A 15338-nucleotide genomic window follows, 5' to 3' on the forward strand; every position below is an offset into this window, starting at 1 on the left:
CAAGACCTGGGTCTGCCCCCACCAAGCCCCGGGACCGGGACCCCCCCAGGACCGCCGGTCTGCCCCCATCAAAAGCCTGCTACCCCCCCAGGCCTGGGGGTCTGCCCCCCGTCGAGTACCTGGTACATAGGTCTCCCCCATCAGGGCCCCCAGATCCGACCCACATCGAGTACCTGGCACCTGGGAATCCCTCTCAGTGGGTACCCAGGGCCACAGGATCTGCCCCTCCCGTTACACTGCTCTTCCCTGAGCCCGAGGATCCCCCCCGCATCACATCCCCAGGGCCCTGCAGTCACCCCCAGCCCAGCCCTCTTCCCTGCCCTCGGCCCTGGAAGGTGGCTGGGACTGCTCTGTGCAGCACCTGGCACCTCCGGCAGGAGGCTTGAGCCCGGGCACAGTGGGAAGGGGAACAGTGGGACACCCCCCCCCGAGCTGGGGCTGCTTTCACCCCATTCTGGGCAGGGGTGGTTGTTTTGTTCCTTCCCGCTGATGTCAGAGGGTGAGAAATTCAGGCCTGGCGCCTATGCCAGGAACGGCCTGAGCACAACCTGCTTATTAGACATCAGAGAATCCTCCAGGCAGCTGCCTGGGGCACAGACCCAGGTCTTGTCACCATCTAGCCCTGGCACTCCCTCCCTGCCCCTGACAAACACCCCGGGGGCGGCAGGGACCTCAGCCAGGTGAAGATCAGCCCTGGCCCCAGTTTGGTGCGTTGGGTGGAGGAGATGCTGGGGTGGCAGTGGGCACGGGAACGCCGCCGCACAGGCTGGGTGGCTGGAGCCCACAGCCTCACCCCAGGCACGCCGCCCACGTGGGGTGCGGGTGGGAGGGATGCTGCCCGCCTGGCGCCCCCGGCACAGGGATGGTGTGGGCATGGGGGAACCCGACCCCCACGCCCATCCCAACCTGCTGCTCCCCCTTCCCAAGCTGGGAGCCAACATAGACTCGGGCAGCCATGCCCACTTCTTCTGGACATTGCCCAGCCTGCTCCCAGACCCCCATCCCACAGGGCACCAGGGCACAGCGCCAGCCCCCCCCCCCCCGTACCCTGGCACGTCCCTGGCGTGCCACCATGCCTGTGGGGGGGGGGCTGAGCTGACCCGAAGCTCAGCCAGAGCTGGGGGCAGCAGGCGGGCAGGGTCCCCACTGAGGGACACGGCGGGGGAGCGCTGCCACCCCCACGAGATGGACCCAGATCGGATTTTTCCAGGTTTTTATTATAAAAACTTTTTTTTTTTTTGCATTCTCATGTCTCCGCTCATTAAAATCACATTCACAAAAGTGCCGCCAGCCCCAGCCCAGTGCCCCCCCTGCCTGCACCCAGCCCACCTGGCGCAGACCAACTGGAGACCAATATTTACAGATGCTGCCAGGGAGCGGGGTGGGGGGCAGAGGCGGGCATTGGGAGGTGGCATCCTGCCCCTGTGCCCACCAGGCACTGGGATGGCACTGACGACATAGGCAGCAGGCCCAGGCTCACGTGGGGCTGGTTGGGGAGAGGGGTTGTCCCCGCTACTCTCTCCTCCTTGGCCACCTCAGGCCCCACAGCTGGGCACTGCCACCCTGCTGGCTCAGGGCTGGGGGCCAGCGGGGGCCAGGCGCTTAAACCCCCTTGCCCAGGATACGGTCACACTGTGGGGGGCCAGCAGGGGCACATGCCAGGCACGGCTGGCACACACGAGGCACAGGGGGCCCATGGCACAATATTTACAGGGGGTTCCCCCTGGGCACAGACACACACACACACACGCACACGCACAGAGGACATGGCGCCCACAAGGCGGGCACAACCAGGCCAGGTCATGCCCGCTCACTGGGAGGTGGGCAAAGGCCAGGTGAAATGAGTTGGCCAGGACTCTGCCAGGCCAGAGCTGGGCATTCACCCGGCCAGTTTGGCACGCGCAGTTGCGGCAAAGCGGGCATGGGGCAGAGGCCGCAGGGGCCGAGTGGACACGGAGAGGGGTGGGCATGGGGGCTACCTTCATCTTAGCCGGAGAGTTCACAGGGGAGAGGTGCCAAGCGGAGCCGCGTGCCCAGCATCAGTGCCCGTGTCCCTTGGGCTGGAGGCTGGGCTGAGACAGCGACGCTGGGGACATACCCCCTCTGTGCCCAGCCCTGCGGGTGCCTGGCAGCGGGGCAAACAGGCACCAAAGCGCCCAGTGGGCCAGGCTGGTGCAGGGTGCCTCCTGTCAATGCCTGGTGTGGGGACGATGAAAGGTGAGGGGGCACGCGGGAACCCAACCCAATAAATTAGAGGCGGGGTGGGAGCTGGGGATGAGGGCACGCGGGCGGGCGGGTGGGCACGGGGTCAGAGGCCGTTGGCGGAGCGCTGGATGAACGGCACTTTGCTGAGCTCCACCACGGGCGAGCGGGGCTTGTTCTGCATGCGTGGCACCCGCTGCAGCAGCTGCTGGGCCTGGCGCTGGGCGTCGCGCAGCTCCTTCCGCCACTGTGCCAGCTCGGGGTCGCTCTGTGCCAGGGCAGGGTACGGGTTAGTGCAGGGCTTCCCACAGTGCCAGGCCACGGGATGGGTTAGGCAGGGGCTCCCCATGGTGCCAGGGCAGGGGACGGGTTAGTTCAGGGCTCCCCAAAGTGCCAGGGCTTCCTGCAGTGCCAAGGCGGGGCATGGGTTAATCTGGGGTTGCCTGCAGTGCCAGGGCAGAGGACAGGTTAATTTGGGGCTGCCCACAGTGCCACGGGACATGGCATGAGTTAGCTCGGGGCTCCCCGCGGTGCCAGGGCAGGGGACAGGTTAGCTCGGGGCTCCCCACAGTGCCAGGGCAGGGGACAGGTTAGTTTGGGGCTCCCCATGGTGCCAGGGCAGGGGACAGGTTAGCTCAGGGCTCCCCGCAGTGCCAGGGCAGGGGACAGGTTATTTTGGGGCTCCCCACGGTGCCAGGGCAGGGGACGGGTTAGCTTGGGGCTCCCCGCGGTGCCAGGGTAGGGGATGGGTTAGCTTGGGGCTTCCCACGGTGCCAGGGCATGGTACGAGTTAGCTTTGGGCTCCCTGTAGTGCCAGGGCAGGGGATGGGTTAGTTTTGGACTCCCTGCGGTGCCAGGGCAGGGGATGGGTTAGCTCGGGGCTTCCCATGGTGCCAGGGCAGGGGACAGGTTAGTTTGGGGCTCCCCACGGTGCCGGGGCAGGGGATGGGTTAGTCCAGGGCACCCCACAGTGCCAGGGCTTTGGGTTGCCCCCAGCTTTCCGAATTGTGCCTGGGGTGGATTAGAGGGCTCAACCTGCAGAGCTAGTGGTCAGCAAGGGGTGACTAGCAGCCAGTAAGAGGTGGCTAGTGCCCAGCAGGGAAGGGCTAGTGACCGCCTGGAGGTGGCTTAGCGCCCGGGGGGGCTCGCAACTGGTGTGAGGTGGCTAGTGCCCAGTAGGGTTTGCTTAGTGCCCAATGGAAGTGACAGGAACCCAGCAGGGGATGGCTAGCGAGTAGCAGGAGATGGCTAGTGCCCAGCTAGGGTGACTGGTGACTGGCAGGGAATGGCTAGCCCCCCAGCAGCAGGTGGCTAGCCCCCTGTAGAGGTGACTAGCCCCAACGGGTGGCCAGCGGGCACACTCACGTCGCACTGCAGCACGAACTGCTTGCCCCCGCGGATGCGGAGCAAGATGCACTTCCGCTCCTTCACCTGCGTCTCCTCCACGGAGTCGATTTCCTCCATGGTGAGCAGGGACTGCTGGGGGGACAGGCTCAGCCCAGCCCCCGCCTCCAGGCCCCCTAAGCCCCCCCAGGCTCCCCAAGTCCTCCCATGCTCCCTGTCCTGTGTCCCCTGTGCCTTTCCCGTAACCCCCACCCCATGCCCCTCACGTCCCCTGTGCCCTACATGCCCCCCCCAACACCCGTGTCCCTCCAGATCAACCCCTGGGACACCCAACACCCCTGTGCCCCCTACGCCCACCCCACACCTCCTTGTGCCCCTCGTGCCTGCCATGCACCTCGTGCCCGCCTTACCGGCGACTCGCCCTCCCCGCGCCACTCGAGGCGGTTGGGGAAGAGGTAGAAGTAGCGACGCTGCCACTGCGTGAGGAAGGGGTTGCCCAGCTTGGCCATGTAGCCGTGCATGATGCAGTCCTTGCCCATGGCATAATCTGCATCCGCCGCGCCAGAGGAGAGACAGGGTCAGGCTAGAGCAGCAAGGGGCTGAAACTACCAGGGGACTGGGGGGCTACGGCAGTGCCAGGGGGGCTGGGGGGCTGGCAGAGGTGGCAGGGCAGGCACAGGAGGGCCAAGGGGGCAGCGCCAGGTGAAGCAATGTCAATCTGGTGGCCGTGCCAGGAGGACTCGGTGAGGACACTGCCAGGGGAGCCCATGGGGCTGACAGTGCCTGCGCACTGGGGCGCTGCGGCAGTGCCATGTGGAGCTGGGGCAGTGACAAGGGGCAGTGCCCAGGGGTTGGGGAGCTGGGGGCAGGGCCAGGGGGACCAGGGGACCAGAAGAGGTACCAGGGCAGCGGAGCTGGCTGTACCATGGGAGCCACTGGCCGAGGCAGCACTGGGAGACTGAGGGGCTGTGAGGGGCTGGCAGAGGTGCCAGGAGCAGTGCTGGGGAGTTCAGGGGACACCTGCCCCCGCTCACCTTCCTCATGGCCCAGCTGCTTGTTCTTGGCTTTCTTGCGAGCCTCCAGCTTGTCGGTGTCAGCGTTGACGGCTTCGAAGACGGTCTCCGTCACCTCCTGCTGCCACCGCTCCGAGATGGTGAGCGGGAAGTTGCGGTACAGCTCCTGGTCACTCTCCAGCAGCTGGCACACAGGCGGGCACCACTGGGTGAGACATCAGCTCACCACCCCCTGCCCCTGCCCCCCCGTGCCAGCCCTGCCCCTCTGCCTCCAGTACCTTGATGCCCTTCGTGTCCTCCTCATCAAAGGAGCCAATGTCGAAGGCATCGGCTGCATTCACCTCTCCGCGGGGCGGGATCAGGGGCGGCGGGTACTGCCGGTGGGAGAGGTGGCGTTAGAGGGGCGGCTGCTTGTGCCCCCGTAGCCCTTGATGTGCCCCGGCACCATGCCCCTCACCTTCTGAAGGAAAACCATCTGCCAGTCCAGGCCCTTGAAGAACGGCTCCTCCTTCACCTCTTGAGCCCTGGGAAGCGAGCAGGGGCAGTGAGCACTGGTGGGCTCCCTGCAGTGCCAGGATGGGGCGGCCTGGAGATGCCAGGCTGTAGCCTGCCCGCGCTGCCCTCCCTCCCTGCCAGGCTTTTGCCCCCAGCTCTGTTCTCATGCGCAGGCACTGTCCCCAGCACCCGTCCCCATGCCTGCCGGGACTCACCCGCGTCCCATGCAGCCCAGCCGCCGGTTGACATCTCGCTGCAGCAGCCCTTCAAGCAAGGAGCGCAGCTCAGGGGAGAAGGAGTCAGGCAGCTCCACGGCCTGCGGGTGAGGGCATGGTTACTGCAGGCCCCAGGCGCTGACACCAGGCCTTGGCGGGGCTCCCCGGTGCTGCCGAGGTGGCAGGGAATGTGCACACGTATGTGCTCTTGCACGCACAGAGATGCACACATCTGCTCAGGGCAGTGCACACATGCATGCAGAGGTGTGCACAGGCACACGAACACCAAGGCACATGTGTGCCTGGGTACAGAGATACACATGGAGGTACACACGTGCTCACAAAGACACACTGGCACAGACATGTACATGCACAGGATGCACACACTGTCATGTGCATGGAGGTGTGCACACACAGAGATGCATGTGTGGAGACCTACATGTGTTTGTGCACTGTAATGCACACACCAATGCATGCATATGCAGACACGCACATGTGCACTGTGTATATGTGTACACTCAGTCACATGCAAGCACATACACATGGATGTGTGCACACACACACCAGCCACACAAGTGCACAGAGGCACACACATGTGCAATTGCTGCACAGATGATGCACACGCAGACACTGGCAAACATGGCTCTGCATGCAACCTACCCCACACACATGCATGCACATATACACATATGTGTGTGCAAACACACCCCCACGTGCAGATGCCCATGCATGCGTCTTCCCATACACACATGGACAGGCAGAAACACATCCTCCCACACTTGCTGCATCTGGGCACTACCCACCATCAGGGCTCCCACCTCTCTCCAAGCTGTGCCCGCTCCCCCTGTGCCCGGCAGGCTTTTGCTGGCGCAGGGGGGTGAAGGCACAGTGGCACAAGGGTGCCTATGCCCTGCCTGTGCCTGCCAGCCCCAGCTTGCCCTGGCACTTGTAGGGAGAGGTTGTGACATGCTGGGGTGCTCATGCCTCATGTACCTCCCTGGCATGGTGGGGGGCAGATGCCAGGGTGCCACTGGGCCACCTGCCCTGCATGCCCAGACTCACCATGGTGAGGGTCATACGGTCAATCTCGTGCTTGTCCTTCGTCTTGTGCTGCCGGAAGGGGCTGTGCCTGTGGTCACGAGGGGAGAGGGGAGGTTAGTGGGGCGCTGGCACCCGGGCCACCCCGTGCCCTGCTGTGCCAGTGCACTCACCCCCGGAGCAGTTTAAAGAGCATGCAGCCCAGCGAGAACCAGTCGGCACTGCTGTCATATGCCACTCCTTTCTGCAGCACCTCCGGAGCCATGTACCCATGGGTGCCCCTGTGGGGACAAAGAGAGGGGTCAGGGACCATGTCAGCCAGGCAGGGCTGGGCAAGGCAGGCTAGGGGCACACTTACACACTGGCATGGGGTTTCTTCTTGGAGAAATCGCAGGCCAGGCCCAGATCTGAGATACGGACGTGCCCAAATTCATCCAGAAGGATGTTCGCTGGCTGCCGAGACACCATGCCATCCCTGAGCCCAAGCACTGCCCATGGGAACGGTGGGGCAGCAAGGCAGGAGGTCCCCAAGTGGGTTGAGCTGGGGTGCTGGTACTCTGTGGGATTTGGGGGTGCCCATAGGACTGAGGTGTCTGTGGAGCCTGGAACTGCCTGCAGCATCTGTGAGTGCCCATGAGGTCTCGGGACACCCATGGGATCAGGGGGTGCCCACAGGGCCTGGGGAGTTCCTGTAGGATTGGGGGTGCCCATGGTGTTTGGGTGTACCTGCAAGTTCTGGGGTTACCTAGTGCACCTGGGGATGCCCACGGGGTTTGGGAAGTGCCCATAGGCTCTCATGGTTCCTGCAGGGTCTGTGGGTGTCCACAAGGTGCATGGGTGCCCACAGGATCTGGGGGTTTGAACAGGGTCTGGGGCTGCCAGTAGGCCTTGGGTTGCCTGCAGGGTCTGTGAATGCCTGCAGGACCTGGGATTACCCATGGGGTCCATGGGTGCCAACAGGGTATGTGGGTACCCACAGGGTGTCTGGGGGGTGCCCATAGCGTCCATGGGTGCCCATGGGGTCACCTTGAGATCGCGATACACCACAAAGCGGCTGTGCATGTGCTCCAGGCCCAGGATGATCTCAGCTGCATAGAACCGCATCTCCGCCTCTGAGAAGACGCCGTGCTGAGAAAGGTGATAGTGCAGGTCCCCCCCTGTGGCAAGAGGGACGCAACTGTCACCCCAGCGCTGCCCTCCATGACCCGGGTATGGTGCAGCCAGGGGGCTCCGAGCCTGGGGATCAGGTTGGCCATGGCCCTGGAGACCAGGGCAGCCATGGCCCTGAGGATCAGCCACAGCAGCAGGGGCCAGGGTCAGCCACAGGGTCTCTCATGACCAGAGCTGGGAATCTCTCACCATTCATGAGGTCGAGGATGAAGCTGAGCTTGTCGGGCGTGTGGAAGGCATATGACATGCACACGATGAACGGGCAGTCCTGATGTAGGAGAGACGGACTCACACAGTGCCAGTGGTCACCTCAGGAACACCCTCCCCTCACCAGCAGATCCTCCCCATGCCACAGCCTGTGCCATGGCCTGTGCCCAGGATGCCCACCCTGTTGCCATGCCCAGGGAGCCAGCCCTGCCCCGCGCCTCACCCCAGTGCTGACGAGGGATAACATGATGCGCTCGTTGAGGGCCAAGGTCTCACCCTGCTTCATCTTGATGCGTTTCTTGTCCAAACACTTCATGGCGTACCTGGGGGCAAAGAGTCCCTATAGGGTCCTGGAGCCATGGACTGTCACTGCCCACAGCCGTGATGCCACATCCCTCCTCTGCCCAGCGCCACAGTGCCATGTCCCTCCTCCACCATGCCATGACAGCATGCTCCTCTCCTACACATGGCTGCATGCCCACATCCCTCCTCTACCCGTAGCCACGGTGCCACCTCTTTCCCCAGCTTACAGCCATGTTACTGTATTCCTCTGCTGCCCATAGCCGTAGCCCCATGACCCTGTTCCAGCCACAGGGCCACATCCTTCCAGTGCCCACTGCCACGTTGCTGTGTCCCTCCCCTGCCCATGGCCATGCCCACAGCAGCCATGCCACTGTGTCCCTCCACCACCAGCAGCCACGGCCACATCATCGCATCCAGCTACCGCCCACGGCCCCCATGACGTCCCTGTATCCCCCGGAGAGCCGTAGCCATGGTGACACTTCCATATCCCCCTGCCACCCGCTGTCATGGCAACACTGCTGATTCCCCCTCCTCTGTAGCTGCCTGTGGGACCACGGCCCCAGGCCCCAGTGCCTCCTCCTCACAGGCAGATCCCTCCACCCGCCCATGACAACATGTCCCCCCCCCCCCATTACATTTTGCCTGTATCTGCTTTCCGGCAGCCGTAGACCTCCCCAAAGCCACCACGGCCGATGATGCGGTGAACGCTGAAGTCATTCATGGTCAGCTGGAGCAGGTGAGAAAGAGGCAGGTGTTACCCCGGACGCCTGGGTCCCTTGGTGTCCACTGCTCTGGGGAAGCTGTATGCGCGTGTGTGGTGATGGTGGTGGATGGTACAGAACATGGAGGAACATGGAGGCTGCTCTGCACATCCCCATAAGCACGGGTCCATGTGGAAGTGCAACTTGCACCCATGCGAGTGAGAGAGCACACAGGGGTGTGTGAGGGTGACCATGTGGGGTGTGAGGGTGCCTGCACAAGGCTACCCTGCCAGGACTAGGGAGTGCCATAGGTGGCAGCCTTGACCCTGTGTCCATGTCTCTCTGGGGTAGTGAGACCCATGCCTCCCACCCTGGTAGTGCCCCCAGACATGCCCTGAAGGTGTCCCCTGGCATGGGGGTCCCTGCTCACATGGATGTTCAGCTCCACGTTCTTCCACTGGCAGAACCGCGTGAACTTGTCACTACAACGAAGCAGAGACAGGCCAAAAGTGGAACCCCTGCAGAGATCCCCAAGACCCACCTGGTGACAGAGGGATCCTGGGACATGTCTGGAGACAGAGAAACCTCCCAGGACCCCCATCTGGGGACAGAGAGATTCCTGGGGATGACAAGGCCCCCCTGAATCCCTAGTCCGGGAGCCCTTGAAACTCCTATCTAGGAAGGTACCCTGGCCCCCCTCTCTTGGCTGCGAGACCCTGGCCCCCTGGGTGGGCTAGGACACCCCAGTGCCAGCAGGCCTGTCCCTCCCCATCTCACCTCTCGATGAATTTCTGGAAGATGGCGCCACGCAGGTTCTGGCAGATCTCCTCAATGTAGGGCTAGGGGAACATGGAGGTCAGTGCTGTGTCCCCACTACCACCCAGGGTCACCTGTACCCCTTGGGTCCCCAATCATTACTTGGGATCTCCTCTACCGTTAGGATTTCCCATATTCCCACTGTCACCCTTTAGGGACCCCATGCCACTGCCAGCCCCCTGGCAACCTGCCACTCAGGGTCACCAGTATCTCTAGGGACCCCAACATCACCATGCCTTAGCACTCCCATCACAAACAGCACCCCAAGGACCCCATCACCATCCTTGGAGACCCCCATCACACCCAGGGACCCCATCACCATCCCTGGAAACTCCTTGCCACTGCCAGGCCCCTGGGGATCCCATTGCCAGCCCAGGTCACCTGTATCTCTGGGATCTCAATCACCGCTCACTGAGGACTCCCACAGCCCTGAGGTCCTTTTCTCACTGCCAGCCCTCAGGGACCTTATTAGTACTCCATGCAGACCCCCAACAATCCCCCTTCACTGCCAACCTCCCAGGGACCCCATCACCATCCCTTGGGGTCCCCATATCCTCTGGGAGCCCACTACCACCCCCAGGGGCCAGCCCTGGGTCCCTGCCAGCCCCCTAACACCCTCTTGCCAGCCCCTTGTAAGGATTAACCCTCTGAGTACCAGAGGTGGCAGGGACCCCAAGTCTGTCCTGGGTGATGCCCACCTGGAAGAGGTCTGGGGGCACCTGTTTCTTGCTCAGGCGGCTCTGGACGTGCTCCGTGGCACTCTTGGAGAAGGGCTGTAAGGCAAGATGAGATCATGCCACTCCTGGGCAGGGCAGATGCAGGCACTGGGGACAGGCATTCCCACAGGGGCCAGAGAGGGCTGCACAGGTGGGAGAACTTGTGGAAAACCAACACTCCATCCATGGGATTAGGTCTGTGGTGGTTTCAGCACCCCCCCACAAAGAAGCTGATGGTGGTTTTGAACCCCCCCACCCCAAACAGACGGGGTACCACGTCCCCTAGGCACACTTGGTACGTGGGCATGTTCCCCACAAGCACTCTGGTTACCCAACCCTGGGTATAGCACCTGCTCGGCAGAGCACTCACATGGGAGCAGGCCAGCAGCTCCTTCATAATGTAATGGTCGAAGATGTGGCGACTCCGGGCAGCTCTCTCCTCCTCGGAGTCCAGCTTCTCATACTTCTTGATCTGGCAAGGGCCGAGCTCCCGTTGGCATGGGGTACACAGCTCCCCATGCCCACCACGGGGCACAGGCATCAACCCCCCATGGGGCAGGCACAGCCCTGGGCAAGGCAGCTCCCTGGCACCTGGTACTCCGGCAACCACGTCCCCAGGCCCTCCAGGTACCACATCCCAGGCAAAAGGGGAACCTTGGGCACATGGTCCCCTTGGGCACCCTGGTTATCACATTCCAGGCACCCTGAGTACCATGTTCCCTGGCTACTCTGCGTACCCTTGGTGCCATGTCCGTGGGGCACAGTGGCTACTATGTGTGCTGGGCACAGTGGGAGCTATATCCCCAGGCACTGCAGTTACCAAATCCTGCTCTGGCCCCACCTCACACCTGCAAGACGCTGAGGTCCATCCAGGAACGTTCCCCCCATCTCACCTCCTCATAAAACTCCATGAGGGGTTTGGCCTCCTCTGCCTGGTTGACGGCGAAGTCGCGGAAGAGCAGGTACCCTGGCAGGGGCAGAGGGCCTGCGTGAGGGGTGCCCGCCCCACAGCAGAGCACAGCGCCCCACCGTCCCCAGACTGGGGCACACAGGGACCCTCTCCCTGTGCCCGCCTGTCCCCCACGCCAGGCTTGGGGACATGCTAAGTGGTCAAACCAGCCTGGGGGGTTCAGTGGGGTGATGTACAGAGGATGCTGGCCAGCACGGCCTGCAGCCAGGGGATGCAAGGGGATGCTATGGGGCATGGACACAGTGGGGTAGTGCTATGGGTCACTGTGGGGCAGGTCGCAGTGAAGCACAGTGGCAGAGGGCCAGAGGCTGGCACTGCGGAGCAGGCTGCAGCGGGGCGGACGTGCCCGGAAACCACCAGCGCCGGGCGGGAGGAAGTGAGAGGCGCTTCCTGCCCCGGACGGTTAGTGCTGGTGCTGGGGGGAAGTGACGGGGCGGGGGACAGGCCACGCAGCCCCCCGGCCATGACCCACAGGCCAGCCCCCCGGCACCGCCACCGGCTGTGCCTCCCAGCCCCCCCTGACCTGTCCCCAGGCCACCCAGGTGGCCCCGAGTTGGCACGGGTGCGCCCAGCATGCCCTCCCCCGGGCCCCCCAGCTCACCAATCTTCTGTGCAAAGATCTTGTCGAAGGTCACCTCCCCCCGGTCCTCCAGGTACTTCTGCATGACGCTGCGGATGCTGGGGAGACGGCGGACAGGCTCAGTTCTGCCCCCTGTCCCACACCCCTATTGTGCCCCCATGCCCCTGTCCCCCCCAAGCCATCTCCCACGTCCCCTCCCCGGCCACCCCATCTGCACACTTGTCTCCAGGGAGCCCTGCATGCCTGACTCCCCTTCTGCCCCACCATGACACCCTGCTGGGCCCTGGTGAGGGACAGGCACAGGGTGCCCCAGATGGGAGGACCAGGAAGAGGGGACCCAGGCATCCAAGGGCCCAGCAGAGCCCCCTCCCCTGGGAAACTCAGGCAGGCAGGACTGCAGCGTGGGAGCCAAGCACAACGCATGGGTGCCGCGGTCAGCCCAGGACACCTGGCTCCCTCCCTGACACCCAGAAGGGAAGCGGGGCCCGGCAGCGAGAGCGTGGGAGGCTGAGAACAAGGATGCCTGGCCTCTGCATCGGGAAGGAAGTGGGGTTGAGTGGCTGGAGCAGGGCAGCATGAGTCAGGCAGGACGCCTGAGCTCCCCCCAGTGCGGGGGCGGCGCGTCGGCACCCATGTGCGTTTGTGCAACTGGCACCTGCGTGTGTGCGCAGAGCCGCGTGTGTGCTGGGGGTGGCCACGTTGGGACGCCCGGGTGGGCGCATTGCGTTGCGCTGCCACTGCGCGCACCAGGCTGCGTGTTGTGCCGCATGCATTGGGCTTTGCTGTGGGCTGTACCACGCGTGTGGTGTGCATGTGGCTGTGAGCGACTGTGTGTGTACGCTGGGCCGTGCACCAGCATCTGTGCAGGCTGGGTGTGCAAAGGGAAGTCATGAAGCAGGCTGTGTGGGCAGAAGGGGGTGTGTGGGTGTGTATGAGATCGACACGCATGTGGGGGGGTTGTGCGCAGCAGAGAGCACCACAACTGTGTGTGTGGGGGGGGTCTGGGCAAGTGTGTCAGCAGAGCCAATGTGCAAGTGTGTGCACATGTCCCAGCTGTGCACTGTGTGTGTGCATGTGCAAGCGTGCGTGTGCATGTAGCCCAGCCCTGGTGCAGTCTGTGCATTTGCGTGTGTGTGCATGTGCACCTGTTCAGGAGATGCACTGCTCCAGGACTGTATACGTGGGCCCAGGTGCAGCAGTTTGTGTGGCCGGCAGGGGACACGTGTGTTGGGATGGTGTGTTTGTGTCTATGGGCAAGGGGGGCACACACGTGAATGCATGCCTGGAAAGGTATGTGTAGGAGAGGTGCACACGTGTGTGTTTGTGCACACATGCCTTGCAGAATATGTGTGTGCATGTGCCCAGGAGAGCATGCGCAAGGTTTGCATGTGCACGTGTTTTTGTGTGCAAGAGATGCGTGTGCATTCATGGATGTGCCCAGAAGGAGAGGGGTGCATGCACACGTGTGCAGGAGCTGTGAGCACAGATGTGCTTATGTGCGTGCAGGTGTGCACGGGTGATGCTTGTGCTTGTGCGTTGATGTGAGCACGTGTGTGTGTGTGCCATCTGCACCTGCGTGTGCACATCCGTGTGCCCAGAAGGATGCGTAGTGGAAAGGTGTGTCTGTGTGTGCGCAGGAGAGGTGTGTGCCCGGAAGGATGTGTACCGGAGAGGTGTGCCGGGGTGTGTGCCTGTGCAGGCAGGCGGACGGTGAGGCCGTGCCCGCGCACGGCAACGTCAGAAAGGGGAACTGGAGGAGCAGGAAGGGCCGGGGGCCAGGGGGACCATGGTGGCACAGGCCTGCACCCCACGTCCCATCTCCCTCACCCCACTGGTGCTGGGCCCCGCTCACACGCCCCGGGCCAAGCTCACGTTTGCACACGCTGCACTGAGCTTGCACGCACCATGACACCCTCGCACATGCTGCGACACCCTTGCATGAGGGCCCACGCTTGCTCAATGCCCGTGTGTGCTCTGCCACGCTTGCGTGTGCCTTGCTGCAGTTGTGTATACTGCCTGCACACCCTGGGCCCTGCTTGCACATGCCAGGCCCTGCTTGCACACGCAGCATGCTGCTTGCACACACCAGGCCCTACTTGCACAGGCTGCGCTTGCAGAGGTGGCACGCCGCCTGCACACCCTGTGCCACACTTGCACGTGCCAGGTCCCACTTGTGCACGCTGTGCACAGGCTGCATGTGCCAGCCCCGCTTGCACATGCCACACACCCCCCCTGCACCGTGCCACACTTGCACACACCAGGGCACGCTTGCACGCCGGCCCCGCTTGCACCCGCGGGCCACCCTGGCACACGCCCGCCCTGCCTGGCCCCGCCAGGCCACGCCGACACCCGTGGGCCACCCTCGCTCCACCAGGCCCCGCCGCGGGCGGCACCGGACCGGGCCAGGCCGGGTCGGGCGGCGGCGCAGTACCGGGGCGGCGGCGCTGCCTCACCTGGGCTCGGGCAGCAGGATCTTCTTGCTGGCGCGGGCGGCCGGCGTGGCCTTGCTCTTCTCCATGGCCATCAGGTAGCTCACGTCGGCCAGCACCGCCTCCAGGTCCGCCATCTTGCCGCGGCCCCCGCCCGCCGCCGCAGCCCCGGCCCCGCGGGCGGCCTCGGCCCCGGCCCCGGCCCCGGCTCCGGGCGGGCGGCGCGGCCCCGGGGCGGCCTGGGCGGCCCCGGGGCGGCGGGAGCGGCCTCGGGCTGGGCGGCCCGGCGCGGCCTCAGCGGCGCGGGGGCATGGCGGGGGGCGGCGGGTGGTGCGTGCGAGTGTGCGCGGTGGTGTTGCGCGTCGGCGTGTGAGTGCTGTGGTGTGGTGGTGTGTGTGTGTGTTGTGTGTTGTGGTGTGTGTGTGTGTTTGTGTGTGTTTGTGTGTGCGTGCGTGTCCCCGCGGCGCGGGTGCCGGTGCGGCGGCGCGGGCAGCAGGCGGGGCCCCGGCGGCCCTCGGCCCTCGGCCCTCCCCCGCCGCCGCCTTCCGCCTTCCGCCTCCGCCCGCCGCGCCGGGGCAGCGCGGGAGCGTCGCGCCGGGGAGTGTGTGAGTGCGTGAGACACCGGGTGTGCGTGTGTGACACCGGGTGTGCGTGTGGGAGACACCGGGTGTGTGTGTGTGTGTGTGTGTGTGTGTGTGTGTGTGTGTGTGAGAGAGAGAGAGAGACAGACAGACAGACACACACACACACACACACCCCGGGTGTGCATATGTGTGTGTGTGTGACACACCAGGTGTGTGGGTACGTGTGTGAGAGACACTGGGTGTGCGAGACACCGTGTGTGCGTGTGGGAGACACCGTGTGTGTGTGTGAGAGAGAGACACACACACACATACCGGGTGTGTGTGTGTGTGTGTGTGTGACACACCAGGTGTGTGGGTATGTGTGTGAGAGACACTGGGTGTGTGAGACACCGGGTGTGTGTGAGACACCAGGTGTGTGTGACACTGTGTGTGGGTGTGTGTGGGACACCAACCAGATGTGTGTGTGTGTGTGCGCGCATGTGTGTATGACACCGCAGGTGTGTGTGTGTGTGTGAGAGAGAGACACCAGGTGTACATGAGTATGTGTGACACTGT

The 15338-nt window shown here is 64.0% G+C and overlaps 1 protein-coding gene across 3 annotated transcripts; it reads right to left on the minus strand.

Moving 5' to 3' along the window:
- Positions 1–1199: 1199 nt before the first annotated feature.
- GRK2 (G protein-coupled receptor kinase 2) lies at positions 1200–14763 on the minus strand. 3 transcript variants are annotated; one of them, XM_064513417.1, is made up of 21 exons: positions 14224–14763; positions 11792–11868; positions 11114–11187; positions 10591–10692; positions 10203–10277; positions 9466–9527; positions 9119–9170; positions 8623–8714; positions 7908–8007; positions 7667–7745; positions 7334–7464; positions 6666–6760; positions 6481–6588; positions 6332–6398; positions 5270–5370; positions 5017–5083; positions 4838–4933; positions 4581–4743; positions 3957–4093; positions 3568–3678; positions 1200–2470 (listed from the first exon to the last, which is right to left on the minus strand). In XM_064513417.1, the coding sequence occupies exons 1-21, from the start codon at positions 14334–14336 to the stop codon at positions 2309–2311; spliced, it is 2064 nt and encodes a 687-aa protein (XP_064369487.1). In that variant the 5' UTR covers positions 14337–14763; the 3' UTR covers positions 1200–2308. The 3 variants fall into 3 exon arrangements, with proteins under 3 accessions (XP_064369487.1, XP_064369486.1, XP_064369488.1); XM_064513416.1 differs by having other exon boundaries at positions 3568–3681; XM_064513418.1 differs by lacking the exon at positions 3568–3678.
- Positions 14764–15338: the final 575 nt, after the last annotated feature.

This window comes from Dromaius novaehollandiae, chromosome 5 (assembly GCF_036370855.1).
Source record: "Dromaius novaehollandiae isolate bDroNov1 chromosome 5, bDroNov1.hap1, whole genome shotgun sequence".
Classification (NCBI taxonomy): Eukaryota; Metazoa; Chordata; class Aves; order Casuariiformes; family Dromaiidae; genus Dromaius; species Dromaius novaehollandiae.